This window comes from Zalophus californianus, chromosome 16 (genome assembly GCF_009762305.2).
Source record: "Zalophus californianus isolate mZalCal1 chromosome 16, mZalCal1.pri.v2, whole genome shotgun sequence".
NCBI classification, from domain to species: Eukaryota; Metazoa; Chordata; class Mammalia; order Carnivora; family Otariidae; genus Zalophus; species Zalophus californianus.
In genome coordinates this window covers 59,107,520-59,134,741 of record NC_045610.1, presented here as the reverse complement: position 1 = coordinate 59,134,741, position 27,222 = coordinate 59,107,520, and the positions used below count along the sequence as shown (strand labels likewise).

At 58.9% G+C, this 27,222-nt stretch overlaps 2 protein-coding genes across 8 annotated transcripts in view; one reads left to right on the top strand and one right to left on the bottom strand.

Moving 5' to 3' along the window:
• Positions 1–25,337, top strand: part of DNAH17 (dynein axonemal heavy chain 17) — a 100,568-nt gene extending 75,231 nt beyond the window's left edge. The window contains 20 exon segments of the mRNA XM_035724561.1: positions 488–680; positions 1,000–1,235; positions 1,861–1,983; positions 3,610–3,814; positions 4,223–4,387; positions 4,658–4,798; positions 5,068–5,238; positions 6,734–6,856; positions 7,428–7,536; positions 7,539–7,620; positions 11,170–11,318; positions 12,120–12,247; positions 12,864–13,091; positions 14,223–14,414; positions 17,323–17,502; positions 17,883–18,065; positions 19,001–19,183; positions 19,506–19,649; positions 20,049–20,274; positions 21,388–25,337. Of these exon segments, the coding sequence (XP_035580454.1) occupies positions 488–680; positions 1,000–1,235; positions 1,861–1,983; positions 3,610–3,814; positions 4,223–4,387; positions 4,658–4,798; positions 5,068–5,238; positions 6,734–6,856; positions 7,428–7,536; positions 7,539–7,620; positions 11,170–11,318; positions 12,120–12,247; positions 12,864–13,091; positions 14,223–14,414; positions 17,323–17,502; positions 17,883–18,065; positions 19,001–19,183; positions 19,506–19,649; positions 20,049–20,274; positions 21,388–21,635 (3,409 nt within the window). The 3' untranslated portion in view covers positions 21,636–25,337.
• The window catches only part of PGS1 (phosphatidylglycerophosphate synthase 1), a 40,979-nt gene continuing 31,232 nt past the window's right edge, over positions 17,476–27,222 (bottom strand). For 5 of the 7 annotated variants that reach the window (XR_003525224.2, XM_027625422.2, XM_027625426.2 and 2 more), the window contains 2 exons: positions 25,338–25,466; positions 20,894–21,480 (listed from right to left, as the gene is read on the bottom strand). Coding sequence is in view for 4 of the 7 variants with exons in the window: in XM_027625422.2 (XP_027481223.1) it covers positions 25,347–25,466 (120 nt within the window). In the remaining 3 variants the exon portion in view is untranslated. Of the gene's footprint in view, positions 17,617–17,930; positions 18,003–20,893; positions 21,481–25,337; positions 25,467–27,222 lie in introns of those variants that run through there. The other 2 variants (XR_003525223.2, XM_027625424.2) reach the window with 2 other exon arrangements.

Below are 27,222 nucleotides of genomic sequence, written 5' to 3'. Positions count from 1 at the left end.
GGGCCAGGGGCCAGTTCTCAGGCTCGTGGCCCGAGCTGCATGATGCCCACGCTGCAGTCCCCACTCCACGTGGGGCCAGGTGCCCTCTGGATGCCATGTTGTCCTGTGGCCACTGTGGCCACCACCCGGACTCCACCTCTACCGAGACCTCCCACAAGCCAAAGCCTGAGCTCAGTGGTGTCCCGGCAGCAGCTTTAGCATGGGCGAAATATTCAGATAAGGTCAGCACAGAGGTGACATCAGCGCAGGTGGCTGGGGCAGGGGAGCTCAGGCCCCAGGTGCCTCCAGAAAGCGTTAGTTTTGCTTCCCTAATGCAGTGATTCCCAAGAATTTCCCCCAAAGCCTTTCCACACGTTGAAGCACGGAGCGAAGGCAGTATTTGGAAACGCCAATCTCCTGGCACTGAGAGGTGGAGGCTGCTTCCTGGTCTTTGGGTGCGACCCTCCATCATTCCTTTGACCCCCACTGACCTCGTGTTCACATTTAGGCTGGTAGGGGGATTAGCGTCGGAGAATGTGCGCTGGGCTGAATCGGTGAAGAACTTCAAAAGCCAGGGGGTCACTCTGTGCGGGGACGTCCTGCTGATTTCTGCCTTCGTATCCTACGTGGGCTACTTCACCAAGAAATACCGAAATGAGCTGATGGAGAAATTTTGGGTCCCTTATATAAATCGGTTAAAGGTAAGAGGTTTGGTTGCATTCATCCGTCAGGAAACCTGGGGAGGTCCCTGGGAGGGGGCAGACCCAGCCAAACGTCACACACGCGGACGCTCTGGCCACTGCGGGTTTAAACTGTGGCCCAGCTTGGCCGACGCGGACGCCCTTCCTGGCAGGTTCCAAGGCGCTCCGTCAGGGCGCTGGGAGTGGTGGTCTTCCAGACCGCACGGCTCATCCGTGGTCTAACCACAGCCCCGCTGTGTCACTTGGGAGAGCTGTTTCCCTTGGAGCAGTAAGGCCACATCACCCGCCCCTCATAAGACGGAGCACTTCCTCTTGGCAGGTCCCCATCCCGATCACGGAAGGTCTGGACCCCTTGAGCCTGCTGACGGATGACGCAGACGTGGCCACTTGGAACAACCAGGGCCTCCCCAGCGACCGCATGTCCACTGAGAATGCCACCATCCTGTGCAACACGGAGCGCTGGCCCCTCATCGTGGATGCCCAGCTGCAAGGAATCAAGTGGATCAAAAACAACTATGGCAGTGAACTGAAAGCCATCCGCCTGGGGCAGAAGAGGTGGGTGACGGCGGCAGGTGGGGCCGGGGGGGGGGGGGGGGGCCAGAAGGCAGCCTCTGGCTGGCTGGGCCCCTGGGCTTGCAAACACACCTGAGGTGTTAGATGGGTGGGCGGGTCTTTACGTACAGATCCTGGCTCACAGGTGGATTTGTTTTCTGCTATTTGGTTTTGGGGGACAGCACCAGCAGTAAAGCATTAACCTCGGGGCTCTTCTCTCCCCCACCCCCCACTACCTGCTGCTCACCCAGGCTCAAGTCCCACCTGGCCACCTGCCGGCCACAAGGCTTCACGCCAGTCATTTTCTCATTTCTCGTCTCTAGTGGGATGAGCTTCCTCAACACAGGTGGTCACTGAGGCCACCCCACGTGCCTTCCTGGTGCCCCGGCACCTGGGACCAGACACAGGTGTGAAAACATCTGGGGCTGCCCCCATAAGGGGGCTGCGCTCCTGTGGGCCCCCAGGGGAGAGGCCCGCAGATGCCCCAGAGCTCCCCGCAGGGAAGGAGCTCCTGGCCCCTCGGCCACTTGTCTTCTGGTGCCTTCTCGCTCCAAGGGCTGCCTCTGGGGCACCCAGCGGTGCCCTCTCTGGGCCCGCGTCCTTACCTGGCCCCATGTCGTGCCCACAGCTACCTGGACATCATTGAGCAGGCCATTTCTGAAGGGGACATCTTGCTCATCGAGAACATTGGCGAAACCGTGGACCCTGTGCTGGACCCGCTGCTCGGCAGGAACACCATTAAAAAGGGAAAGTGAGTTTCCGGTTCCACCTTCACAGTTTGGCCCCCATGAGCCACGTGAACACGCTCTGTGGGGCCTGTGGCCTCTGCGCAGGGCGGCGGTGTGGGGAAATGCTGTTCTGGTAGGCAGCAGGGTCTGCGACAAAATGCCGGTCCCCAAGGAGAGGTGGGAAGTTGTGGGACCGCATCCCAGTCAGAAAGAGCAACACCAACACCTTATTAGTGACCGCCTGCGGACAGCTGTCCTTGATGGTCATGCTTTTCTCTCTCTCTTTTTTAAGATTTTATTTATTTATTTGACACAGAGAGAGAGCACAAGCAGGGGGAGGGGCAGAGGGAGAGGGAGAAGCAGACTCCCCACTGAGCAGGGAGGCCGATGCAGGACTTGATCCAAGGACCCTGAGACCACGACCCGAGCCTAAGGCAGACACCGACTGAGCCACCCAGGCACCCCACTGGTCATGCTTTTCTTCTATTGTTATGCATTTTACAAATCCTGAGCCTGTAGTACTATTTCTTTTTTTATTCAGGTGAAATCTACCTTACACAGAATTAGCCGTTTGAAGGTGAACAATGCAGTGGCACTTGGTGCACTCATAGTGTTGTGCAAATATCGCCCCATGGGGAGGCCCCCCGTACTCACCACGCACTCGCTCCCCGCGCCCCCAGCTGCCGGACCCTGGCACCCGCCCATGTGCTCTCATCTCCACAGATTTCCCTGCTCTGGACACACGTCCTTTAAAGGGAATCACGTGGTGTGTGCCCTTTTCTGTCTGGCCGCTTTCCCTGGGTGCCGTGTGCTCAAGGCCCATCTGTGCGGCAGCGTGGCAGGACCGTGTTGTTCTTACGGCTGAGTCCAGCGGATGGGTGTGCCTCGTTCCATTCACGGTTCACCGGTTCAATGCATTGAGCCGTATTACTTTTCTAATAAAAGTAATATGGTGAACATATCCGTTCACCGGTTGATGCATTGAGCCTGTATTACTTTTCTAATATAAAAAAAAAAATTAAATCAACTTTTAAAATGGGAACATCAGAGCTGGTCTGAGCCACTGATAAAAATAGGGGGTGCATGCCGAAGCCCAGAACAGAGGTGGCCAATAAACGTGCTGACGTCCTAGCCTCTGAGAAGAGCTTGACGTGAGGTGATACCCAAGGGGTAAAGTTACATACACAGAGGCCCCCGAAAGTGAGCTTGACCAGCAAGAGCGGTTCCCCCACAGTGGACCAGCAGACCCAGCTTCTGGCCCTGGCTGCTCTCAGATTCCCCCGGGGAGCTTCCAGAATGTAGCGGTGTTATGAATTGGGGCGTCAGTGTCTTTCTGACGTTCGTGGCTCTGGGGTGGGGCCCAGGTGGCGTGTTTCCGCACCGGCTCCCAGGGGAGTATGAATGTGCAGTGGGAGCTGAGCGAGCACTCCTATAAAACCAGAACAAACCAGCCAGAGAGCAGGTGCACCTTCTAGAAGGTCCCGGCCATAGGCCAGAGAGGAAAGAACAAGAACAAGAAGAGACACAGTCCTTTCCGGTGACCAGAGGAGGGTTCAGGGTGGGGCGAGGCCCGGGGGTGGGGGGTGGGGCACCAGGCTGCTGGTGCTGCTGCCTGAGCCCCTCTGACCCCTCCCTCCCCTAACGGCCAGGTTCATTAAGATCGGCGACAAGGAGGTGGAGTACCACCCCAAGTTCCGTCTCATCCTGCACACCAAGTACTTCAACCCACACTACAAGCCCGAGATGCAAGCCCAGTGCACCCTGATCAACTTCCTGGTCACCAGGGACGGGCTCGAGGACCAGCTCTTAGCTGCCGTGGTGGCCAAAGAGCGCCCGGATCTAGAGCAGCTGAAGGTACGGGGCCCGCCGTCACACGGCATAGGGCGGGCCTCTGGGGTCGCCACGAGGTTCCTGATGTGGCAGCTGCCACCCCGATGTGGCCCCAGGAGCCCAGCCCATCCCACAGGTCAGATTTTGTGTGACAGAAGGAGCCGCTCTTCCTCCCCAGTGGCCTCCCAAACCTAACTCCAAATCCAGCAGCCGCTTCTCTGACGGAAGAGGAGTCTCAGCGGAGCCCAGACGGCCACACACCAAACTGCAGCCCCACGGGCACGGCCTTTGCTGCGGGTCCCTGCGTGCAGTGGCCTGCAGACACGGGCTCAGAGTGTCCCCACGCCCTGGCCTCTCAGGCTTGCGGTGCTCCTCCCGTCCCAGCTGGAGCCTCGGCTGAGCTCCCCTCCCGGCGCTCTGTCCCTCCCACAGGCGAACCTCACCAAGTCCCAAAATGAATTCAAGATTGTTTTGAAGGAGCTGGAAGACTCCCTGCTGGCCCGGCTGTCGGCCGCGTCGGGGAACTTCCTAGGGGACACAGCCTTAGTAGAGAATCTGGAGACCACCAAGCACACGGCCAGCGAGATCGAGGAGAAGGTGAGAGACCACCTCCAGGGCCTGCCCTGTGCTCCCCGCCAGAGGGCACCGAGGGCCCGCCACAGCGCTGGGAAGAGAAGCCACTGGGCCACGCGTGCCCCTGGGGCCCAGGGCAGGGAGCAGGGGCTCAGGCCCCACCCAGCACACCGCAGCCCAGCGGAGGGTCCCTCGCACGGGGCAGTGGGAGGGGTTGGGGGGTTGGGGGGCAGGGGGGTGGGGGGGCCCACTGCTCACCGGAGCTTTCCCCCGACTGGTCCCAATTGTTTCAAGGTGAAAGAGGCAAAAATCACAGAGGTTAAAATCAATGAGGCCAGAGAGAACTACCGGCCAGCTGCAGAGAGGGCATCCCTGCTATACTTCATACTGAACGACCTCAACAAGATCAACCCCATCTATCAGTTCTCGCTCAAGGTGTGGCTGCGGCCGGGCCCTCGGGCTGGGGCCCTGGCGTCCACAGAGCCCCGGCTGTTGGGAGCACAGACGGGGTCCAGGCCGCAGACAGCGGTGGGAAGGAGGAGCCAGGGTGCGGGATCTGCCCTGGGCCAGCACCCCGGGGAAGGGGCTTCCTTGCCTGATGCCCCAGACCCCCACCCACCACGGAAACAAAGCAGAGCCCCGGCAGGCAGCATGGGGCAGCCTCGGAGTCCAGCCCCGCAAGCCTCCATGTGCCCCCTCCCCAGGCCTTCAACGTGGTATTTGATAAGGCCATCCAGAAGAGCACCCCCGCAGAGGAGGTCAGGCAGCGAGTAATCAACCTGACGGACGAGATCACCTACTCCGTCTACATGTACACGGCCCGCGGGCTCTTCGAGCGGGACAAGCTCATCTTCCTGGCCCAGGTGGCCTTCCAGGTACGTCTGGCCTCCCCACTCCAAGCGTGGTCCGCAGCCGGCAGCAGCGGCGCCCGAGGGCTGGTCCCCAGTGCAGACTGCCCGGTGATGGGTGCCCTTCCAGTCACTGCCATGGGACGTGCTTGGGACTCTCTTTTGTTGATATGAGGCACGGTTTTAAGGAGGAGCCACTGAAGGGGAGGTCCATTAAGGAGAATTTTACAAAGGTCATTCTAATTACATTTACGGACTGCCTCTTAAGCAGTCCTGCATCAGTGGTCAACCACTGTGGATGCCGAACACTATTTCTTAAGGTAATACAGGTACAAAGGAGTAAATATGCCTCCTGTTCATACGGACCTGCTGGAATATTTCAGATTTTTGTTCCATTAAATTGATGAAACAGCCCGTCCACCACTTGGTTTACTCCATCTTGTAAGTATGGTGGGAAACACTAACTTCAGAGAGCTTCTAGAAGGTTGCTTTCCATCCAAACTCAAACTGTCCACCAGGGTCCAGATCAAGGAGGTTTTCCTTTATCTGTGAATCCCTGAATGGCAGCCCCCTCCGTGAGGTTTCTCCGCTGAGAGGGCATCAGGATATTTCCTTGGTGCTCCCCCTAAATTTCCAAAAAATTTTTCTTTTGACCAAAAAAAAAAAGGAGTGGGAGTCTGACTCAGGCGAAAGTCTTTGCTCTGCAGTGTCCGAGGAAAAGCTGGGTGGGGCCCTCTGTGCGTGGCGGCCCCGGCTCACCTGCCGTCCATCTGGGACCCGAGACCCGGCCAGCTGGATGCCTGAGAGCTGGTGTGCACGGGTGACGAGGAGACCCAGAACATGACCCAGAAGATCCCCCAGAAAATGTATATACCCCTAAAGAACTGACTTGTGTAGGAACATTCTCAGCAGCTCTGCTCACACCTGCCACAAGGTGGACGCGGACAAATGCCCATCAAAGGATGAGCAGATAAACAAGAACGTGGTCTCTCCACACAACGGAACCTTATTGTTCTGACACCCGCTACGGCGTGAATGAACCTCAAAAGGAGCCAGAGGGAAAGGCTGCATCTGTAGGATTCCCTGGACACAGAACATGCAGAACAGACAGATCCGGACTGACGGGGCACAGACCTGGGGCACCATTGGCTGGTGGCGGGTCCGGGGGCGCTGCTCAGGGGTTCCCTTTGGGAAGATGAAAAAGCTCTGGTTCTAAATAGTGGTGATGGTGGGACATGACATGAATTTACTAAAATTTCGTACTTTAATTGGGTTAAAATGGAAAATGTCATGTGTATTTTATCATAATTTAAAAACACGACAATAAACCAAGGTGAATCCGAAGCTTGGCCTGGACCCAGGGGGCAGGACAGCGCTTCCTCTGCAGGGCCGGGGGTGGGGGGAACACCTCGGCTGTCCCACGCCTGGGACCAAGGTGTCCGGCGCTCCCACGGGGGCCGTCGGCCACCCCTCCCTCCCCCACTGTTGTGGGACGACGCTGAGCGGCCCCACGTTCCCTCAGGTCTTGTCCATGAAGAAAGAGCTGAACCCAGTCGAGCTGGATTTCCTCCTGCGGTTCCCTTTCAAGGCGGGAGTCCAGTCGCCGGTGGACTTCCTGCAGCACCAGGGGTGGGGCGGCATCAAGGTTGGTGTTGGGACTCTCTCCCTGCTGCGGGGGATCTGGTGCTCATGCCAGGGATATTTAAGAGCTGCTACCGCCAGCCAGATATCCAGTGACCCGGGGAGGTCCCAGAGGTGGGGCCGGGGTGCAGAGGGCTCCTGCCAGCTCGCAGGAATCTCTACTTTCCTGTTTGAACACAACGGTCACTCCAACCCACACACGGTCCCACGAACTGAGCCACAACAGGCCCCAGGGCGGGTCCAGGGCCGCCTGATACCGCTGCCCACCGTCCCAATCCTGGGCAAGTGTCCAGGCAGTTCCTCCAAACTGGGCCCACACACTCAGGGGCCCCCAGCATCTTGGCTCAGAAGGCCTGAAGAAGGCAGCCCCCCCCCCCCCACGATGAGAGCAGCCCCTGTCCCTCAGCCCTCTGGAGGGGCAGCTGGGGTCCTGTGCCTACGCTAGACCCTCCGTCCGCATTCCTGGCCCTCAAGGGCACCTGCAGCTCATTTTAGCACCAGGCCAGGCGGCCCCACCCTCTCCCAGCGCCAAGACAGCGGGGCGTGGGGGGAGCTGAAAGGCCGCCTGCCCGCAGGCCCTGTCAGAGATGGATGAGTTCAAGAACCTGGACAACGACATCGAAGGGTCTGCCAAGCGGTGGAAGAAGCTGGTGGAGTCGGAAGCCCCTGAGAAGGAAATCTTCCCCAGGAGTGGAAGAACAAAACGGCATTGCAGAAGCTGTGCATGGTGAGGTGCATGCGGCCAGACCGCATGACCTACGCCATCAAGTGAGTGTGGCGCCCTCCAGGGTGGGTGGGGAGGCAGAGGGGGGGAGGCAGAGGGAGGCCCCGCGGGGCCCACGGGCACGGGGACCCCACCTGCAGGCGCTCCCCACCCCTTCTCCTCCCGCCAGCCTGAGGGACCAGTGAGGGGAAACAGGGCCCCCTCCAACCGCCCCCCCCCCCCGCCGCCAACCCCGAGCCAAGATTCTCTACAAGTGTGGGCGTTAATGACACTGAGGCCACAAGGAGTCCTTTAGGATGCAGTGGAGAGAAAACTGTGGCAAAGCCATCATCATCCGGATTTTATGCCCCCAGTGGCCACATTTAAAGTAAACTGTTGGGCCAGCTTCAGCTCATTTGCAAAGAGAATTATTCTAACTTTGTGAATAATTTCTCTGCCCCTGAAGCTCCTGCACGTTTGGAAAATTAATCACCGCGGCCTTCCAGGCCCCCGTCCCATTCACTCCCCATTTGGCGCTGCCATTTCACAAAAGGACTCCAGGAACAGTGACATCACACAACACTGCACCGGTCCCCCACGGGTGACATCTGAGATAGCCCGTCCACCCTCTCCTGGAGTGGACAGGGTTTCCCTCCCCCTGACCCGGGGCTGACCTGGGAGCACGGAGATGCCACAGGATGGAGGATGATGGAGATGCCACAGGAAGGGGACAAGGCAGACAAGGAATCAAGCCCAGCGCCCGTTCTGGGACATAATATGGCGTCTTTGCCTTTTCTTGGTCCTAAGAGCCCCAAAGCAGCCAGATGCCCTGAAAGACGCCTGTGTCCCTAACAGAACTCCCCTCTGACAAAGCAGAGGCCTGACTCCCACGCACCGGTTGTTCACAAAACGTGTCTGTTTTGCTCCGTTTGGTTGGGGGTCACAGGCAGGGCAGCAGGAAGTGCAGGGAAACAAGAAATCCCCGCCATGGAGGACAGTCATGCCGGAAGAAGTTTGGACAAAGTCTGGGAAAGGTGGAGGGGAAGGACACCTGGCCATCACAGTGGGGACATCAGCCGGGGAGCGGAGCGCGGTCGGGTGTCCAGGCCCACGGCCCCCAGCGCACGGTGGCACGCCACCCGGGGTCATGCGTGTGAAGGCACGAGGATGCCCTGAATGAAGTACCTCAGACCGCGTGAGCCTTCGTGCGCTTCGCCTGGGCCTGGGCGACCCCAAACCCCACTCTGTGACATGTCTGTAGCGTCCAGGAAAGCCGAGTCACCTAATTCTCCCGGAGCCATGTAGCTTAAAAGCAAGGAGATCCAAATCCACAGTGAATAATGTAACAGGGCGGATTGTGTGCCGGGCGCCAAACAAAGCCTTAACTCACTCACCCCCCCAGGGGCCCCTGAGGTTCAGGGGCCCAGAGACGGCAGTGACTGGCCTGGGACGGGACAGTGGGAGGCCCGCAAACTGCCTCTCCCCACAAAAAGCCCAGCTTCTGTGGTGCAGATGCCCCGGGGCTCCCGGGGGAGCGGCTGGGAGCTGACCCCAGCTCTCCTCTGCCAAGGACGCGGTGCCCAGAGTGGTGGGGCCCGCCGGGAACCAGTGCGCACTGTTCGTCATTAATTCACCCACGGAGAATGACTGTGTGGCCTGCCGTCGTTAGCAACGGTGATTTAGTGACATTCCCGCCTAGGGCAGGACTTGGGACATTCCAGAAGTCCCTCCTGGACACGGATGCTAGCCTCCACGTTGCGAGTCAGTTCCCAAAGCCGGAATCAAGTACAACTGGGGAGGGTTTCAGGAGGAGCGCCCCCGACACCCCGCCTGGAGCCCTCGTCGGCTCGGGAAGTGCACAGAAGCCAGCGAAGGCCACAGCGAGGGACGAATCCTGATAAAAGGGTCCCCAGAAAGTCCTGCTTGCACCACGGTCCCCACGGAGCCGGAGGGTGTGGGGTGGCCTCTGAGGGAGCCCTTCCCTCCACTGTTCTTTCAAAGACTGACTGACGTGCTGCTCTTAAAGACACTAAATCTTAGTATTTCGGTGCCTGTGATTCACTCAGAACGTAGTATGCTCAGCCACCTGTGATGGAGAGGCGCAGAGAGCTCTAAAGGTCACCCCCAAACAACACCAGATTTCCCATAAGAGGGGCCCAACTGACCCCAGACAGAAGGTCTGAGGGTCAAGAAAGTAAGTCTGGGGCTCAGAACACAGAGCTGCTTCTGTAAAGACAGGTATTTAGGAGGCCTGGGTGGCTCAGATGGTTAAGCGTCTGCCTTCGGCTCAGGTCATGATCCCAGGGTCCTGGGATCGAGCCCTGCATCGGGCTCCCTGCTCAGCGGGGAGTCTGCTCCTCCCCTCTCCCTCTGCCTCTCCCCCTGCTTGTTCTCTGTCTCTCCTGCAAATGAATAAATAAAAATCTTTTTTAAAAAAGGTATTTATGTAAATTCCTTCTTTTTCCCCTGCGATTTTCTTGATGAACTGTGTTTTGTGGTCTTTGAGTTCACCAAGATGGCTGCAAACGTGAACTTCCTTCCTCCTCAAACCCCCAGTCCGGGGAGATCACCAGGACCAGCGAGAACCGTCTGTGTTCAGCTTCTTCCTGCGGCCCTTGCTGGACAGCAGACAGACAGCGTGTGGGAGACGAAATCGCCATAACCTGTCCCCTTCCCTAGGAGCGCAGACGGCTCGAAGGACCCAGGGGCCACCTGGCGCTGGGGTGTGCTCACCCTTAGAATGCCCTGGGTTGTGGCGCCACTGAGGCTTATGTTCCCTCCCAGGTGACCTGCGAGCCTCTGAAAACGGGGCCACAGGAGATCGCCTCTCACCTGCTGGCACGTTGTAGCGCCCGGCAGGGACGGAGGCGAGAAGTACCTGCTCCCCCGACCACACCCTCCCCCGGCAAAGAGGAACGCCCCCGAAAAGACTGCCTTCGGGCCTGAGACCTTGCTCTGCTTAAGAAAGTCCACCAAAGGGGCGCCTGGCTGGCTCGGTCAGAGGAGCAGGTGACTCTTGATCTCGGGGTCATGAGTTCAAGCCCCATGTTGGATGTAGAGACTACTTAAAAATAAAACCTTTAAGGGGCGCCTGGGTGGCGCAGCTGGTTAAGCGTCCGACTCTTGATTTCAGGTCAGGTCATGGTCTCAGGGTCGTGAGAGCGAGCCCTGCATCGGGCTCCAACACGCAGCGAGGAGTCTGCTTGAGATTCTCTCCCCCCCCCCACTGCGCCTCCCCCCACTCGTGGTGTGCAGTCTCTCTCTCTAAAATAAATAAACCTTTTAAAAAATAACTAAAAATAGGGGCGCCCTGGGTGGCTCAGTTGGTTGAGCCTCTGCCTTTGGCTCAGGTCATGGTCCCGGGGTCCTGGGATCGAGCCCCACATCAGCCTCCCTGCTTGGTGGGGAGACTGCTTCTCCTTCTCCCGTTCCCTCTGCTTGTGCTCTCTGTCAAATAAATAAATACTCTCAAAAAAAACTAATTAAAAATAAAATGAAATATTTAAGAAATAATAAATAAAAGAAAGCCCCCCAACAAAAGGGCCCTTCCACCAGGGGTCCCAACCCACCCCGTCCCCCTCGCCTTTGGGTCTGACCAAGCGCGTCTCCCCCAGGAACTTTGTGGAGGAGAAGATGGGCAGCAAGTTCGTGGAGGGCCGGAGCATCGAGTTTTCCAAGTCCTACGAGGAGAGCAGCCCTTCTACTCCGATTTTCTTCATCCTTTCCCCAGGCGTTGACCCCCTCAAAGACGTGGAAGCCCTGGGTAAGTGGAGCCGGCCAGGGAGGCCTCAGAGAGGGGCGGCCACCGGGAAATGCGCATCAGAGCCACAGCGAGGTGCCCCTGCACCCCGGTGAGGAAACAGAAACCGATGAGCCTGGGAGAGAGATGAGCCTCCCGCGGGCCCAGGAGGAGGCACAGAGGTGCGGAAAGCAGGCCGGTGCTTCCTTGGCAGGGGACACAGGCAGGCGCCGTGGGACCCAGCGATCCCACGGCCGGTGCACACCCCGAAAATGAAAACAGGTGTTTAAGCACATACTCCACAGGGCTGATCACTCACCATAGGCAAAAGGCAGATGAAAGCCAATGTCCATCAACTGTTGAGTGGATAATCCCAACGTGGTGAAGCCACACGATGGGACAGTACTCAGCCACCAAAATGAGGTGCCAACAGGCACTGCCACACGGACACACCTTGAAAACACTGTGCCAAGAGGAATCCCAGCCAGACACAAAGGCCCCCTGTTCTAGGGTTCTGTGTATCGGAAGCATCCAAAATAGGTAGATCCACAGAGACGCGCGCAGCTGAGCGGCTGCCAGGGGCGGGGGCGGGGTGGGGGTAGGGCTTCCTGATTGGGGGGGGCGGGATAGAGTGCTGGAACCAGAAGAATGGCTGCACGACACTGTGAATGTATTAAATGTCACCGAACTGTACACTTAAAGATGGGTGTGAAATTGGCAAATCTGATGTGTTTTTCACAAGAGCACACAAAGCGGGGAGGGGGGTGGGATTCCCGGCAGGATGGCAGAGCCGCCCCCACGCACTTCCTGTTCTCCTTCCTTCAGGGAAAAAGCTGGGATTTACCATAGACAACGGGAAACTGCATAACGTGTCCCTGGGGCAGGGACAGGAGGTGGTGGCCGAGGACGCTCTGGACACGGCTGCAGAGATGGGACACTGGGTCATTCTTCAGGTACGGGGGTGCCCGCCCTCGCACCCGCAGGAGGGGCAGGTGGCTCCCACACCACGTCCCCTCTGCCTGGTCCGTGGGGTGGTGCGGCCGTCACCACCACCTTCCTCAGTGAGAGGACACTGGGCTTTAGGCCACTTTCCCTACAGAGGTGTTGCTTATAAAGCCCAAACTCCAGTGGACAAAAGCTCCATTCCTCCTCCTCCGCCTCCTCGTCCTTGCTCGGGGGAAGCACCAGGGGCCCCTGCAGCCTCTCCGAGCCCTCTCCTGAACCCCAAGGAGCACCTGCAGTCCTGCCCAGCCTGCACAGGGTGAGCCGACCTCGGTCGGCATGGCCTAGCCTGGTCCCGAGTGGAGACCCCAGCTTCATGCCATTCCTTCTACCCAAACCTCAAAGCAGGGATGGGGACCACATCATGTCAACCTTATGCCCGGGGAGGCCGGGGAGGGCTCGCCAGGAGGCTGGAGGTCTTGAATTCTCCAAGCGCGAATACTGACTCCCAGGCCTCAGCAGAAATTGGCTGGCGCACCTGGGCCCGGGGAAGGGCGGACAGCGGGCACTGCTTAGAGGGACGTGTGGTAGGGACGCAGGGGTGCTAAGCCCCGGGCTTGGCCACAGAACATCCACCTTGTGGCGCGGTGGCTGGGCACCCTGGATAAGAAGGTGGAGCGCTCCGGCGCGGGCAGCCACGAGGACTACCGCGTGTTCATCAGCGCCGAGCCCGCCCCCAGCCCCGAGTCCCACATCATCCCCCAGGGCATCCTGGAGAACGCCATCAAAATCACCAATGAGCCACCCACGGGCATGCACGCCAACCTGCACAAGGCTCTGGACCTCTTCACCCAGGTGAGGCGGCTTCCCCTCCAGCGCACGGGTCCCACAGACAGGAAGGCAGCTCTGGCCTGCACTGCCGGGGAGCAGGCTCTGAACTCCGAGGACGGCTCCACCATGGTTCTCGCCGCTCCACGCCATCCCCAGCACGCGCACACACGCACACACACACACACACACACACACACACACACACACGCACACGCACACGCACACACACACACACACACACACACACACACACACACACACACACACACCTCACGCCACAAAATCAATATATTCCTGGAAGACTAAGTAAAATGTACATAGTGTGAGATGCAGTCAAGTTACAGCTTTAAAGACAGTTTCATGACCTGCGAGCCGGCACAGGTCAATGCATCGCAGGTCCTGGGCTTGTCAGAGCCCCTCAGGAAGGGGCCCAGCTCGGGAGGGCGGTGTGCTGGGCTCCAGTGCATCTCGGCCCCCTCTCTGGCTCCTCGGGAGACAGAAGGAGATGCTCCTGGTTGGCTCAGGCTGCCGCCAGGCCTCCCTGAATCCCCAGCAGGCCCCCACCTTGCTTCAGTGGGACAGCTCCCATGGCCCCTCCCTCCCCGTCCAAACCTCCTGCCCCACCCCCCAGCCCTGCCCCCTTCTGCAAGACCCTAGCATCTACGTTCATCTCTTGGCACCTGATCTTCTGTCCTGCACCAGAACCTTCTGGGTGCACACACTTATCTCCCACGTGGAGTCTAAAACCTTTTTAAGGAAGACACCCCTACCGTCTGGTAACACCTACAAAGACTACTCGTGGAGCACATTGTGCTGAGAATGAACAGCTCACCATCGTTTCTAAAGAGTCTGGGCTTCTGTTTGTGTGCGTGCCGCGAGGGGTGCCGACCGCTGCCAAGGGACAGTACTTCTCGTTAAAGAAGTCCTGAAATGTCCTGTGTTTGCGAATATTTTATTAGAAAGCAGCGTAATTTGACTTGTAATCAATACTTAAGTGATAGAACTGCCATTTCTGAAAGAAATAAAGACAAGAAAGCATTCTCTCCTCCAGTCAGTCCATGGACCGGGGGCTCCGGCAGCTGCCCCCCCGGACCCTGCCCCTCCCGCCCCCAGCAAGACAGCTGGCAGAGGCAGGACTCGGGTCCCCTCCCACAGGACACCCTGGAGATGTGCACCAAGGAGATCGAGTTCAAGTGCATCCTCTTCGCCCTGTGCTACTTCCACGCCGTGGTGGCCGAGAGGCGCAAGTTTGGGGCCCAGGGCTGGAACAGGTCGTACCCCTTCAACAACGGGGACCTCACCATCTCCATCAACGTGCTCTACAACTACCTGGAGGCCAACACCAAGGTAAGGGTGCGCCTGGTGCCCAGCAGGGTTCTCCGCGCCCCCAACCACCCCCCGTCAACTGTGCAGTGGCTCATGCTCAGGACACATCCCATAGTGTCGTAACCCAAACAAAACCTGAAAACAAGAAGCCCCGAGACCCCACCCAGCAGGCGGATACGATGAGTGTCGCCCTGTCCCTGGCCACCAGCCCTGCGGCACTTGTCAGCCGTCTGGCAATTCTTCCCCTTGGTAGCACACTCCACGGGGGCAGGCATCTCTGGTGGGCCTGCCCAGAAATCCTGGGGGGCGGGGACAAGGAGGGGCTTCCCTGGTGCATGGGCAGCGTCCGCAGACAGAACCCGGGTCCAGAGGGAAAGCCAAAACGATCTCCCTGGAACACACGAGTGCTGCTCTGATTTTCCTGATGGTGGAGATAACACGTGTGAGGTGCTCTGCAGACGGCCTCGGAGGACAGAGAAGCCCGCAGACTGAGAGGGGCCTCGCCTGGTCCCCCTCGGAGTCTGACTCCCGGAGAGCCCGGCACGGACACAGCACAGCTGCTGTGACCCCCCAGGGGAGGCAGGTGCCCACGCCCCCCAGAAGCCTCGGGTCCTCCTCACTGGCCCCGAATCAGCAGCGACAGGACCGCGGCACAGCGCCAGTGACACCAAGCAGGCTGGGCAGTGGCGGAGAGGGCCAGACAGTGGGACCAGGCAGTGCCCCTCCCGCCACCCTGGCGGCATGGTGGCAGACGGCGCTGGGGGTCCAGGGCCCCAGGCTTGAAGTCCAGCGCTGCCTCTCACCAGCTGAGACCTCCTGGACACTGGGGCTCAAGCTCTGGGGGTTGGGCGAGAAAAGTGCCCCGCTAGGCCTGGGGTGCTGGTCTCGGGACACCCGCCTGTTTCCCACTCGACTGTAAAAAGCTCAAGATGTGGGTGGAGGCGAGGGAGGCCAGGGCCAGGGCAGGACGGCAACCACAGCCTTGCATACCCTTCCCCGCGGGTGGCCGGAGAAGGTCTGACAACCTCTGAGGACAAACACCATCGTTCCCCCGGCCGCGACCCCGCAGGGCGGCCTCCCCGCGCTGCCATCACCCAAGTCTGAGCCCAGCACGTGGCTCACCGGCTTGGTTCCTGGCAAAACCCATGCCCGGAGACAGGAGGGCCGAAGGGGCCAGCAGGCAGCTATCCCCAAGAAGGGAGCTGGTCTCCACCTGCAGGTGGCGGGGCTGGAGGGCTGGCGGTCCGCTTCACCTAGAGCAGAGCTGAACCCTCGCAGCTACCTTCCAGCTCTCGCCAAGAAGTAGATGCTGGGGAGCGGCCGTGAAGGAGCAGTTTGGTTAAGAGATGTTTTCTGGGGAGGCTGGCATGGGAGGAACAGTGCTCGAGTTTTTTGAAGACGTTTATTCAGACACCTGCCCCATTATTCACACACACACAGAAACCGAGGTGGGGAGGAAACACCTCGAGAACACATGCCATGAGCTTCAGCGACCCCCAGACAGGAGTGAATGACACAGGAACGCACGTCCTGCTGAGCAGTGACCGGTCAGGCCGGGCGCACCAGGCTCGTGGTGGCATGACCCCTCCTCTGTCCGAGCTCACAGCCTTCAACAACGTTAAGTGACCAGAGGACGTGGTCCAGAGCATTAAGAACACAGACCAACTCACGCAGACTCTCAGGGGAAGGCCAGGTGCCCTGTCTCTGACGAGCGCTCCGGGACTCCATCGGCACGAGTGGGAACACGGGTGGGTGGTGTCCGTCCCGGCTTAGTGCCACAGCCCCCACCCCGCGGGGAAGGTTGTCCCTGGGAGGAAGCCCACGGGGCCCAGGGCGTCAGAGAGGCCTGAGGAAGCGAGCTGTCCCCAAAGCAAACAAGTAAAACACAGAAAAAGCAGCTCAACACGTACCCAAGATAACCAGGCAGAGAACAAACTTTAAGTCACAAAATGACAATTAAGAGAATATTAACATTTTGAGTGAAATTCACGAGACTGAATCAGGCAACTGATGAGTGCACGAGTTCTTTACTCGATAAACTGTGTCAGGAGGCCGCCCGCCTGCGCTGCCCGGGGCAGTGGCGGGATGAACTGCAGGCACGTGGCGTCCAAACTGCGTGAGATCCACACCGGATGGCAAAAGCGTGGTGCAGGTGAGAGTGTAAAATAACTTATCGATTCATTGTTTTTATGCTGACCATCTGCTGTAACAATCTTCTTACTTACACGGCTGCTCGCAAATTTGGAATTGCATACGTGACTGCCGTCTGCGGCCCCCGCGCCACTTCGGTTGGACGGCACCGTGCGGGGACCTGGCAGCCGAGCCCAACTCCTGGCTTCTCGGAGGAGGCAGCACGTGAGCAGGCTTCACAAGGTGGTGGCGGGGAGCGGCGGCCCGCGCTGCACGCGAGGTCAGGCAGCCACGCTCTGGGCGCTGTGCTACCCGTCTACGCAGCCCTGCGGGGTGCGCAGGTACAGGGAGCCACTGGGAACTCGGAGCCAGGCAAGCTCAGCGGGACTGCGAGGCAGGCCACCGGATGGAGACATCATAAAGGTGTGACTGACAGGACTCTGTGGCCAAAAGAAATGGCACCCAAGAGTGGACACCCCCAGTCACCGCAGAGTGAAACCACTCCGGTCAGGCGGCCAGCGCACAGAGTCACGGGTGGCTGCGTGTCTCCAAGCGGGGGTGACACGGGAGGCCCACGAGAGGGAGCGAATGGCGGCTGCAGGGTGGGCCTGTGGAGCTGGAGGCCCCAGCACACAGCCGGCAGTCACAGTCAGGGCAGGGGCCAGGCCTCAGGTGGAGGGAACAGCCAGGCAGTCCTCGCCAAAGGAGCCAAAGGCAGGAGATGGCCAAAGAGGGGCTGACGGCCGAGTCAGACCCCGAAGGGGTGGGGGCACTTCTAACCACTTCCGTCCTTCCTAAGGTGCCCTGGGACGACCTCCGCTACCTGTTTGGAGAAATCATGTACGGCGGCCACATCACGGATGACTGGGACCGGCGGCTGTGCAGGACGTACCTGGCGGAGTACGTGCGGGCGGAGATGCTAGAGGGCGAGATCCTGCTGGCACCGGGCTTTCAGATCCCCCCCAACCTGGATTACAAGGTGAGCGGGGGGCTCTCTCTCGGGGACACGAGCTCGCCCCGTGATGTGACAGCAGCCAAGGGTGATGCTGGCCCGGCCAGCTCTGGGGCCAGCCTGGCGTCGCAAACGGAGTATCTGTGATTGAGCAAGAAGCCAGGCAATGAAAATGAGAGCTGGCTTGAAACAGCCTCTGGGGAGGAGGGGGCGTGGAGATGGTTCATGTGGCTGGGGGGTGGGGGGTGGGGCAGCCAGAAAGGGGGTTATAACGAGAACTGTGGGGGTTTGTGCAGACGGCAAGACGTGGGCGGAACATCCCGGTCAGAAACACTTGATCGGCGGACACGGGTTCCAGCTTGCACGGCTTTACCTTGGCAGCCTGCTCACCCACCACCCCTTCTCAGGGTTACCACGAGTACATCAATGAGAACCTGCCCCCCGAGAGTCCCTACCTGTATGGCCTGCACCCCAATGCAGAGATTGGCTTCTTGACAGTCACGTCAGAGAAACTGTTCCGCACCGTCCTGGAAATGCAGCCCAAAGAGACCAACTCAGGAGCAGGCACTGGAGTATCTCGTGAGGAGAAGGCAGGAGACTTAACACACGGCCCAGGGCCAAAGGGCAGGGCCTGGAACCTGGGGTCGAAAAGTGCACCCCCAGAAACCGGGGTGGAGCGTGAGCTGGCTAACAGGCCCAGGGGTGCCGCCCAGGGGCCGTTCCCCCACCCCCAAGCCTCCCTCCCTGCAGCCTCTAACTTGGCCCAGCTGGTGTGTGAGCAGCAAGGGGGGGGGGGGCTCCTACCCAACAGCCCAGAGGCATCAGAACAGCCCCTCCCCGTGAGCTTAGAAGACCCCCGGGGGGCTCATCCCATTTAATACTGGAAAGAAGCAAAAAAACTTCAGCATTAAGAGCTTTTAACCTGTTCTCAGTTGCCTGGGTTACCTCTGCCGTCTAGTGAGCAATTAACACCTTTACACTGTTCAGTAAATTCTGGACAAGGTCTGTTAACAGCCAGCTGAAGATTGGGCTTACTGGTAATAGACCAGATTGTGGACCAGAAGACCCTCAGTGCTGTGAGGCCTCACGGCCCTTTCTTGGTCTAACAACTGGAATGAGACTTCTGATGGCAGTGGTGCAGACAAGCCGTGGGGGCCACTCCTGGAGAGGGTGTGATCAGCATGGCCCCCACAGAAGCCCCCACGGGGACTCGTAGGTCACAGTCCTATGGGTACCAGCTGGTCTGATGGGGGAGGAAGCTGTTCATTTGGGAATGTCTGCAGCTCCCACGGCTACAGTCCCATGGCTTTGATGACCAGCATATTCAAAGCCTGTTGGCCAAGATCTCCTCCTCTTGTCAGACGTGCAGCTGCACCTCCGGGACCCTGATTCTCAGGCAACTCCACTTCCCTTTGCTCCAGGAGCCCTCGCTGTGAACGTCCGACACAGTCTCCCCGACCCTTGATGCTGGGGGTGGGCTGGCAGGCACATGCGGTGACGGGGCTTGTCGGGGACTGACTTCCAGGTGAAGGCCGTGCTGGAGGAGATCCTGGAGAAGATCCCGGAGATGTTCAACATGGCCGAGATCATGGCAAAGGTGGCTGAGAAGACCCCCTACGTGGTGGTCGCCTTCCAGGAATGTGAAAGAATGAACATCCTCACCAATGAGATGCGCCGCTCGCTGAAGGAGCTGAGCCTGGGGCTGAAGGTAACACCACACAGGTCAGCCAGGACCCAGGGACAAGACTTAGGAGGTAGGCGGGCCGCCACAAGCTGACTCCCCACCTCAGCTGCAGAGCACAGAGCCCCAGGCCCTGGGCATTGTCGCAGTACTGCCTCCTCTGGGTTCCCCGGTCCGGAGCTGCAGGCCCGCCAAGCCGGGGGGCGCTCACCCAGGGTCTGTGTCAAACTACTTTTGAGGACTCACGGCACGGATGGGGCGGGAGAAACAAGGCATGGGACTGGCCAGGTCCGCGTGCCTGTGAGCGGCACAGCCTGGGCCGCCAGCGCCCCATCCGTATGTCTCCTAGGGGGAACTGACCATCACGACCGACATGGAAGACCTGTCCACGGCGCTGTTCTACGACACCGTGCCCGACCCGTGGGTGGCCCGGGCCTACCCCTCCATGATGGGCCTGGCGGCCTGGTACACCGACCTGTTGCTCCGCATCAGGGTGAGGACAGTCTCCCCGGGTGTCACAGCACACCCCCCACCCCCCAGGGCCGGCAGGACCGTGGCTATGAAGGGGGAGCGTGTCCCCGCCAGAGGCCTAGAGGCCCCCACTGGCCTGGCCTTTGTCAGAGCAGGGCCGGAAGGGCCTGGCCCAGGCTACACAGACGCCTGACAATGCAGGCGCTTCCTGCAAAAGGGAGGGAACAGCAGCCCGACAGCCCTCTGCACCAGAGTCCAAAGCCCCAGGGGCACCATCCAGGGAACTGCCTTGTCAAAGCCTCCTTTGGGACCCCAAATTGTCCTCAGATGTGAAGCCCCTCTCCAGACCCTCCTCCTCCCGTCCCCTCATTTAAACTGGAGCCAGCGGGCACCGGGCTCTGCTGAAGCACGTTTCCGCCAGGAGCTCGAGGCCTGGACGACAGACTTCACCCTGCCCACCACCGTGTGGCTGGCGGGCTTCTTCAACCCCCAGTCCTTCCTCACGGCCATCATGCAGTCCATGGCCAGGAAGAATGAGTGGCCGCTGGACAAGATGTGTCTGTCTGTGGAAGTAACCAAGAAGAACCGGGAGGACATGACGGCACCACCCCGAGAGGGCTCCTATGTGTATGGGCTCTTCATGGAAGGTACTGAGGGTTCCGGTCTGAGGAAGCTTCCAGAGCCAGTCCCGCTGGGCTGGAGGGCAGAGACCAGCTGGGAGGGGGCAGGTGGGAGAGGCGCGCGGAAGGGGCATGTCAGCTGGAAGCTGGACTCTGGTGGAGACGGTGGCGCGAGTCTGAGAACGCGCTCAGACGACGGTCCGGAGACCCAACCTGCCGCACAGGGCAGCCAGCCTGGCTCTGCTTGGCCGGAAACGGCAGGCACGTCCTTAGGTGTGAGCACCTGTTTTAGGGCAGTGAGGAGGAACATGGCCCTCTCAGAGGGCCTGGGGGCAGGGAGCCTAGGGCAGACGGACGGCTGGGGGCGCCAGCGTCCCCACCTCAGTCCCACCTCCCCGTGGCCCGGCCAAGCAGCAGCAGGGAGGGCGCCAGCCGCCCCTACCTCCCTTGTCCTGTGCCGGCGGAGGCCTCAGGGCCACCAGGCAGCCTGGTCCCTTAGACCTGTCGAGCTGAGAGGCAGCTTTTTCCACCACAAACTGTCCCACTCAGCAACTGACGCCACCCCCTTACCCGTGGGGGTGTCAGGGTTTAGCCCGCAAAGGCTCAGGGCTCCCCAATCCCCACGTCAGAGACAAGCACGACAGAGGCCGCTCTCCATGTTTATTTTGGAATGACAGGAACACAAACACCATTAACAGGGTGAGTAAAAATGATAGCAGTCTGGTTAAAGGCAAATCAAAGTTCCGTGTGCGTGTGCACGTATGATTGCGTGCCCTGCGCATGCACACGCAGGCTGGACAATGCACATGTGACCTCCTGGGACTTCCAGCTGCAGCCCCCACTTCCCGCCACTGAGGCTGAGAAGGCTGACGGCAGTTCTGAAAACACCACCCACGTAAACGGGTGGCCCCGAGAGCTTGAGGCAGAGCTATCCCTCTGGGGCGCCTGGCGGGGTCCTGGGGGTCCCGGCATGCCCAGCACTCCTGCCCGGTCCTCTGCTCAGAGCCCCACCTTCAGCCGAGCCTGCGCCAGTCTACCCCCTGGCACCCGCCCCCCCAGCCCGGCTCGCTGCCGGCACACCACACAGCACCCAGGCACAGCCCCACGGGGCCACCCTGACCTCGCCGTGCTGTCCTGCAGGCGCTCGCTGGGACACCCAGACTGGAGTCATCGCTGAAGCCAGGCTGAAGGAACTGACGCCAGCCATGCCCGTCATCTTCATCAAGGCCATTCCTGTGGACCGCATGGACACCAAGAACATCTATGAGTGTCCTGTGTACAAAACACGCATCCGCGGCCCCACCTACGTCTGGACCTTTAACCTCAAGACCAAAGAGAAGGCAGCCAAGTGGATCCTGGCAGGCGCGGCCCTGCTCTTACAGGTCTAGCGCAGCTGGTGCCAGGTTGACAATCAGAAACTCAGCCCTGCAACTGTTACTTATTTTTATAGGAACTGACAGTTGCCTTTTGTTCTAAGTAACCCAGACACTTTAGAAGGACATCAAGGTGGATGGGCCAGAGGGTGGGGGCGGCGCTCAAGAGGGGGTGCGGGCCGGATTAAAACAGAAGTCACTAAGTTGCGCTTGTCTGACTCACTGGATCTGGGGGACTCCCCTGTTCCTGCTGCTGAGGCGAGCCCCCCAGGAGCCCAGCCCCCAAACCCTGCCGGCCCACAAGCAGCTCGGAGGTGTGGGCACAGCAGCCATGGCCTCTGGCCTGATGCACCACGCAAGCAACCCACCAGTGAGGGGCCAGGGCACCCATACCAGCAGGAACTGCCACCTCCACACAGTCCCCTGAGGCGTTGTTCCCTTCTCCCAAGGACAGAGAACCTTTCTTGATTCAGACAAAGCCTCCTCCCTCCCAGGTCCCAGGAGCTGAGACACGCCAGTCCAGGGGCAACTTTGTACTTTCAACAGCCCACTTTCTGAGCGTGCACAGAGAACATTACGAACTTGGTTCCTGGGACCACCTTAACGTGTGTCCTTGGAGGTCACAGGCTTGTCATGTCCACAGTAACTCCAGGAGGCCGTGGGTCCCTTTTCAGGAGGCACAGCACCTTCCTTTCCTCCTGCCCCTGCGGTCCCCACATCCCGGGGTGTCCCCCGCCACACCCCGACTGCGGCCGGGCGAGCTGGGGCATGGGCAGTGCCAGCACCAGAGGGCCAGTGCCCAGCAGCCGGGGATCCTGACTTCCCCGGGGGACACGCGCTGCAGCGAGCACGGGAAGGCCGACACCCCCGCCCCTCTGCGTCTCTGTGTTCTGGGTCCCGGAACCTGTCCAGGGAGACAGGACTAAGGAAAACCACCAGTCTGATGAGGAAAAGCACCCCAAGCACACACAGCCCGCTGCACCCGGGGGCCGGCACGTGCTGGTCCCAGGGCTACCCTGGGATGACCTGGCTGACGCCTCAGGCCCTGTCTTTCCACGGCCATTCCAGCCAAGTGAGTGGGCTGCCATTCAGGGCTGGCCGGGCCGGCAGCGCACACAAGGGGAGGGAGGGAGGAGCCAGAACGCTGGGGAGCACTGGGAAGGCAGCTAGCAGAGCCCGCAAACCCCCGCGGAAGCCTGACACCCCTGACGTTCTCGGGCTCACATACAGAGCACAGGAGCCCCTCCAGGAGCATCTGGCCTCGGGCTAAGTTCAATCTGATCCTGAAGTTCTGTGAGAACTTTTTTCCAAGTAGTCTCACTGGAACCGCAAGAGAGGAGACTCCACCTAAGGTAACAATCTCAACAGTCCTGGGGCCTGGTGGGACTCAAAAAAAGAGAAGGAAAAACGCCCCTCCAATACTCGGGGGTGGTGGCTGAGAGTCCAAGCCCTTTGGGGCTGCCCTGCAGGAAGGCGGAGCTCCCACAGCGCTTGCTGGGCAGCCCCTCTGCCGGCCAGGAGGGGTCGCTGCTGCCCTTCGTGTCCCAGCCGGAGAGCCAGCGGAGCGGCCGCCACTCCTGGGACTAGACAACTACCAGCAGCCACCAGGCAACTCAGTTTTAATCCCTGGTAATAACCACAAAATGGGAAGGTTTTGCAATTTTGCCTGTAGAGCCTGAAATAAAACAGCAATTTCTTCCACACGTACTGTGGTTAGCTGACAAAATGACCTCCCAACTTTCCAAGAGATGATTCACCTTTGGGTCGCCATCCAGTGACAGGGACCCAGGGATGGTGCCTCCGCAGGTGCTGTGGGACCTGGAGGCCCTGCCTCCTGGGGGGCCGGAGGGAGCACCCGGCGGGAGGGCCGGGGCCGGCTTGAGGTGGTTAGCAGAGACAAAGGGAGCAGCTGAGCATGGAGGACACAGGCCCTGATTGCTCAAGCCGGGCTGTGGCACAATGTTGACTCTGGTCCCACAGAATCTGCAGGAATGTGAATGCTGTTTACCGAAAGCCTCTCTCCAAACAAACCCAGTGCCCTGGCACATTCTTTTGGCTTCTCTAGTCTAATTGTCCCACAGGACAATTTAGTAACTAGTTTGAAGGCAAACAGTGTTAATGGACGTGCTGCTGCCCCGGAGCAGTGTAGCCACGGCCACCACTCCACCCGCTTCCCACCCACTAAACCCTGCAGATCTGCCGGCCCTGGCGGGGAGGAGCTGCACATGTTCTCAGCCTTCGTCGAGGCTCCCAGCACTGGAGAGCGCCACACACACAGCCAGGCTGTGTGGACGAGGCCAATCACGCCTTCCAGAGCCCACGAAGGGGACCATCGGCAGCAGCCAGTCCTCGGGAGGGAGCCACGTGAAGCGGCTTCTGGGGCAACGTGCAGGGTGGAAAGTAACCCGCCCTGACAAAGGATGAGCAGCCATACCCTGGGGCCCGAAGGCCTTCTCTTAGGAAGGTCTTTGTGCAAGGTTCAAGCACCTGGAGATGTAGAGATTGGGCAGCAAGGTTTTGAAATCTGCTCCTGGAGACATAGGGCAGTGAGGGGGAGAGGGGGGCACCCTGGCCTGTGACAAATCTACATGCTACGTGTTTTGAAGATACCCTGCTGTGAGGTGACACAAACCATGTTTTAGGCAGATGCAATAAAAATGAGGTTCATTCTTCAACAAAAAATTTGCAAAGAAAAAAAAAATGAGGGAAACCCACAGATGAAAAGAGACTTAGGTGACATATCACCATATCATATCGGACCTTACCCGCAACCTCAAGTCAAACACACAGAAAAATTTTAATAAAATAAAAAATATAAGGCAAACTGAAACTGTGAACACATTCAGGGTATTTGATGACACTAAGGTATTCTTGCTCATGTTTCAGTCAGGTGTAATACTGGTACAAGGTTTGGGGTGGGGTTTTTTATGAGACTTTGTATTTGGGGGGGTGGCAATATACACATATTATCTGGAAATACAGACCAGCATGCAAACGTCAGAAGAAACAGGAGAGAGAGTCAAAAGTGGCTGCTCGGGAGGCAAGAGAGGCAGGAACCAGCTACTCGGTGTCAGATCTCTAGCATTTATTTCTAAATTTGTATATTATTTGAATAAAATAATAAAATAAGTAATGAAAATATGGAGGAAAAACTAAATGATGAAATTAAATATGATTTTGTTTTAATGAGAGAAGCCCGGCACCAGCACCCAAGGGAGCCCCTGCCGTGGAACCGTGTTCACCCCTTCCCCGCACCTGGGCTGGCTGCCCAACACCCCCACCCAGAGCCGAGAGACGGGTCCCCTCTGGGGCCATCCGGGGGGTGGGCAGGGTCCCTCGGGAGAGGCCCCACCTCTACCGGCAGCCGCACAGTCAAGCAGCAGCCTGGGTCCGCCTTGCTCGCGTCCCACCACGGGCCCCAGCCGGTGGCTCCGGGCGCTCAGCGGAAGCCTCCATCCCCAGTGGCAGGCCCCTCCCAGGTGGGCAGAGCATGTCCTGCCACCGAGCGTTCCCCCTGCTCCCACCGCCCTGGCTGCCCGCTTAGTGATGCCAGCCTGGTCCGCAGTGCTGGCGTGAGGTGACAGGGCCACCCAATCTAGCTTCGGGCCTGGAAAACTTTGGTGACAACCATGGTGACCCGCGGGACAGAGGTCCTGGGAACCACCACCCCCCGGAGACAGAAGCCCCGGCCCCACACGTGGCCTCGCAAGGCAGCACCTGTCATCCTCAGAAGAAGTTCTTAATCAGCGGAGTCACCATCTTCACCCACAGCTTCACCTGCCGACTCGGCTGCTCAAAGGTGGCAGACGACACCACACCTGAGCGCAAGTAGAGCTGCTCCTGCTCCTGAGGGAGAGGAACAAACAGGCATTAGGGTCCTCCACAGCACTGCGTGACATGGCCCGTCGGCCCCGACGCCCCAGCCGGCTGGGGCGCTGGGGCGCTGGGGTGCTGGGGTGCCAGGCAGGGGAGGCGGCCTGCGAGCCTCCCTGTCAAACCCGCCCTAGCGAGCAAGCTAAGAAGCCCGCGCATCCCTACCCTTTTAAGACCAACATGTGTGTGGAGCAGATGACATGGAGTGAAGTAGAGCTGGCGGAAGTAAAGCACACAATCACCCTCACTAAATAAGGCTGTGCAACTTAAAGACACGTTCTTGAAATGGGAGGGTTTCTCTTTTCTCAAGTTGGCAAAAAGCTGTTGTCTTGCGGTGACCCCAAGCCGACAGAGGCCGTGTGCTCTGCTGCCGGATACGGGGTCACAGCATCTTCCAGAGAGCAACTTGGCAACAGGTATCAAAGCCTTAAGAAACGCCCCTTGCAAGAATATAACCCAAGAAGAAAGCCACGCACTCCAGATCTCTGTGTGCTGCCATCTGTTACAGCGACGTTTATGATAGGGAAAAACTGGAAACCACCTAAATGTCCACCACAACTAATTAAAGATAATAAACCCGTGTGACGAACCAGCATGCACCACACGCTGATCGCGTTCTAAAAGACGACACAGAGAATATAATCCTAATTTCATTAAAAAGACTGGTCACGCCCTTCCACACACCGAGAACGAGAGGGCATCCTTGGAGTGACTTCAGGGACATTGCTGAAAGCAGAGGCAGATGTCTTCCAATTTTTCTAAATTTTTACAATGCATGTTTATTTTATATTTAAAAATGGGTTTGAAAACACTTGTATACGCCTTCTCTTAAATTGTGCTCAGAATCTTTGAGAGAAAACACTTTCTTAAACAATACACCCTCCAAGTCCCATGTTTCCATTAGTAAGGTATTTGACGAAGTGGCCAGGAAGTGATCCTACTGGGTCCCACCACTTGGGGCTGAGAGGGCGATCCCTCTGGATCTTGCATCCGTTGGTCTGGAAAATACCGACTAGCCCGCACCATCATGAGGACCCGACAGAACGGCCTTGAAAGCAGGGCCCGCTGTGAGCCCAGGAGCACCAGAAGGAGCACTGCGATGACGCTGCTGGACCCAGCCGGGGAGCTGAACGGGCTCTTCCCTGGGGGCAGGGATGACCCAGCAAGAACGGGGTCAGAGGACACGGCGGGAAGTGTCCACAGCTTTCCCGTCCAGGCAGACCCAGGAGCCCGACTCTCTCTGCATGGTTTTCAGGCTCATGCCCTCTCCACTCTCTTGGAGCCAGGGTCCATGCGGCACTTCCAAGCTGAGCAGGCTCTTGGCTGCCAGCGGCGAGGGCCCCGGTCCCTGGCTGGACGTGCCTGACGGAGGCGGCGCCTGGGGGCCTGGAGGGCGAGCCTGCAGAAGTCTCCACAGACCCAGCTCCAGCCTTATGCTTTCAAACAAATACGCAGCCAAGATTTCAATTAAATTACCAGAAACACTTAAGGTTCCTCACAGACCCCACAACAGGGCTGGAGAAGGAAGTCAGCTGATCAAAGTTAGAATGCTGTTCGAGGGAGTCTTTCTCAGGTCACAAGTGGTAAACCGTGTTCTCTGAACAAAACCAGGAAGCTTTCAGTTTTTATAGTGCGTACTAAGTGAGGGGAGGGGTTTCGGATTCTGATAAAAATATCTCTCCATTCCCAGTGCGATACAAATAGGGCCCTTCCCTGTATCTTCCCGAGA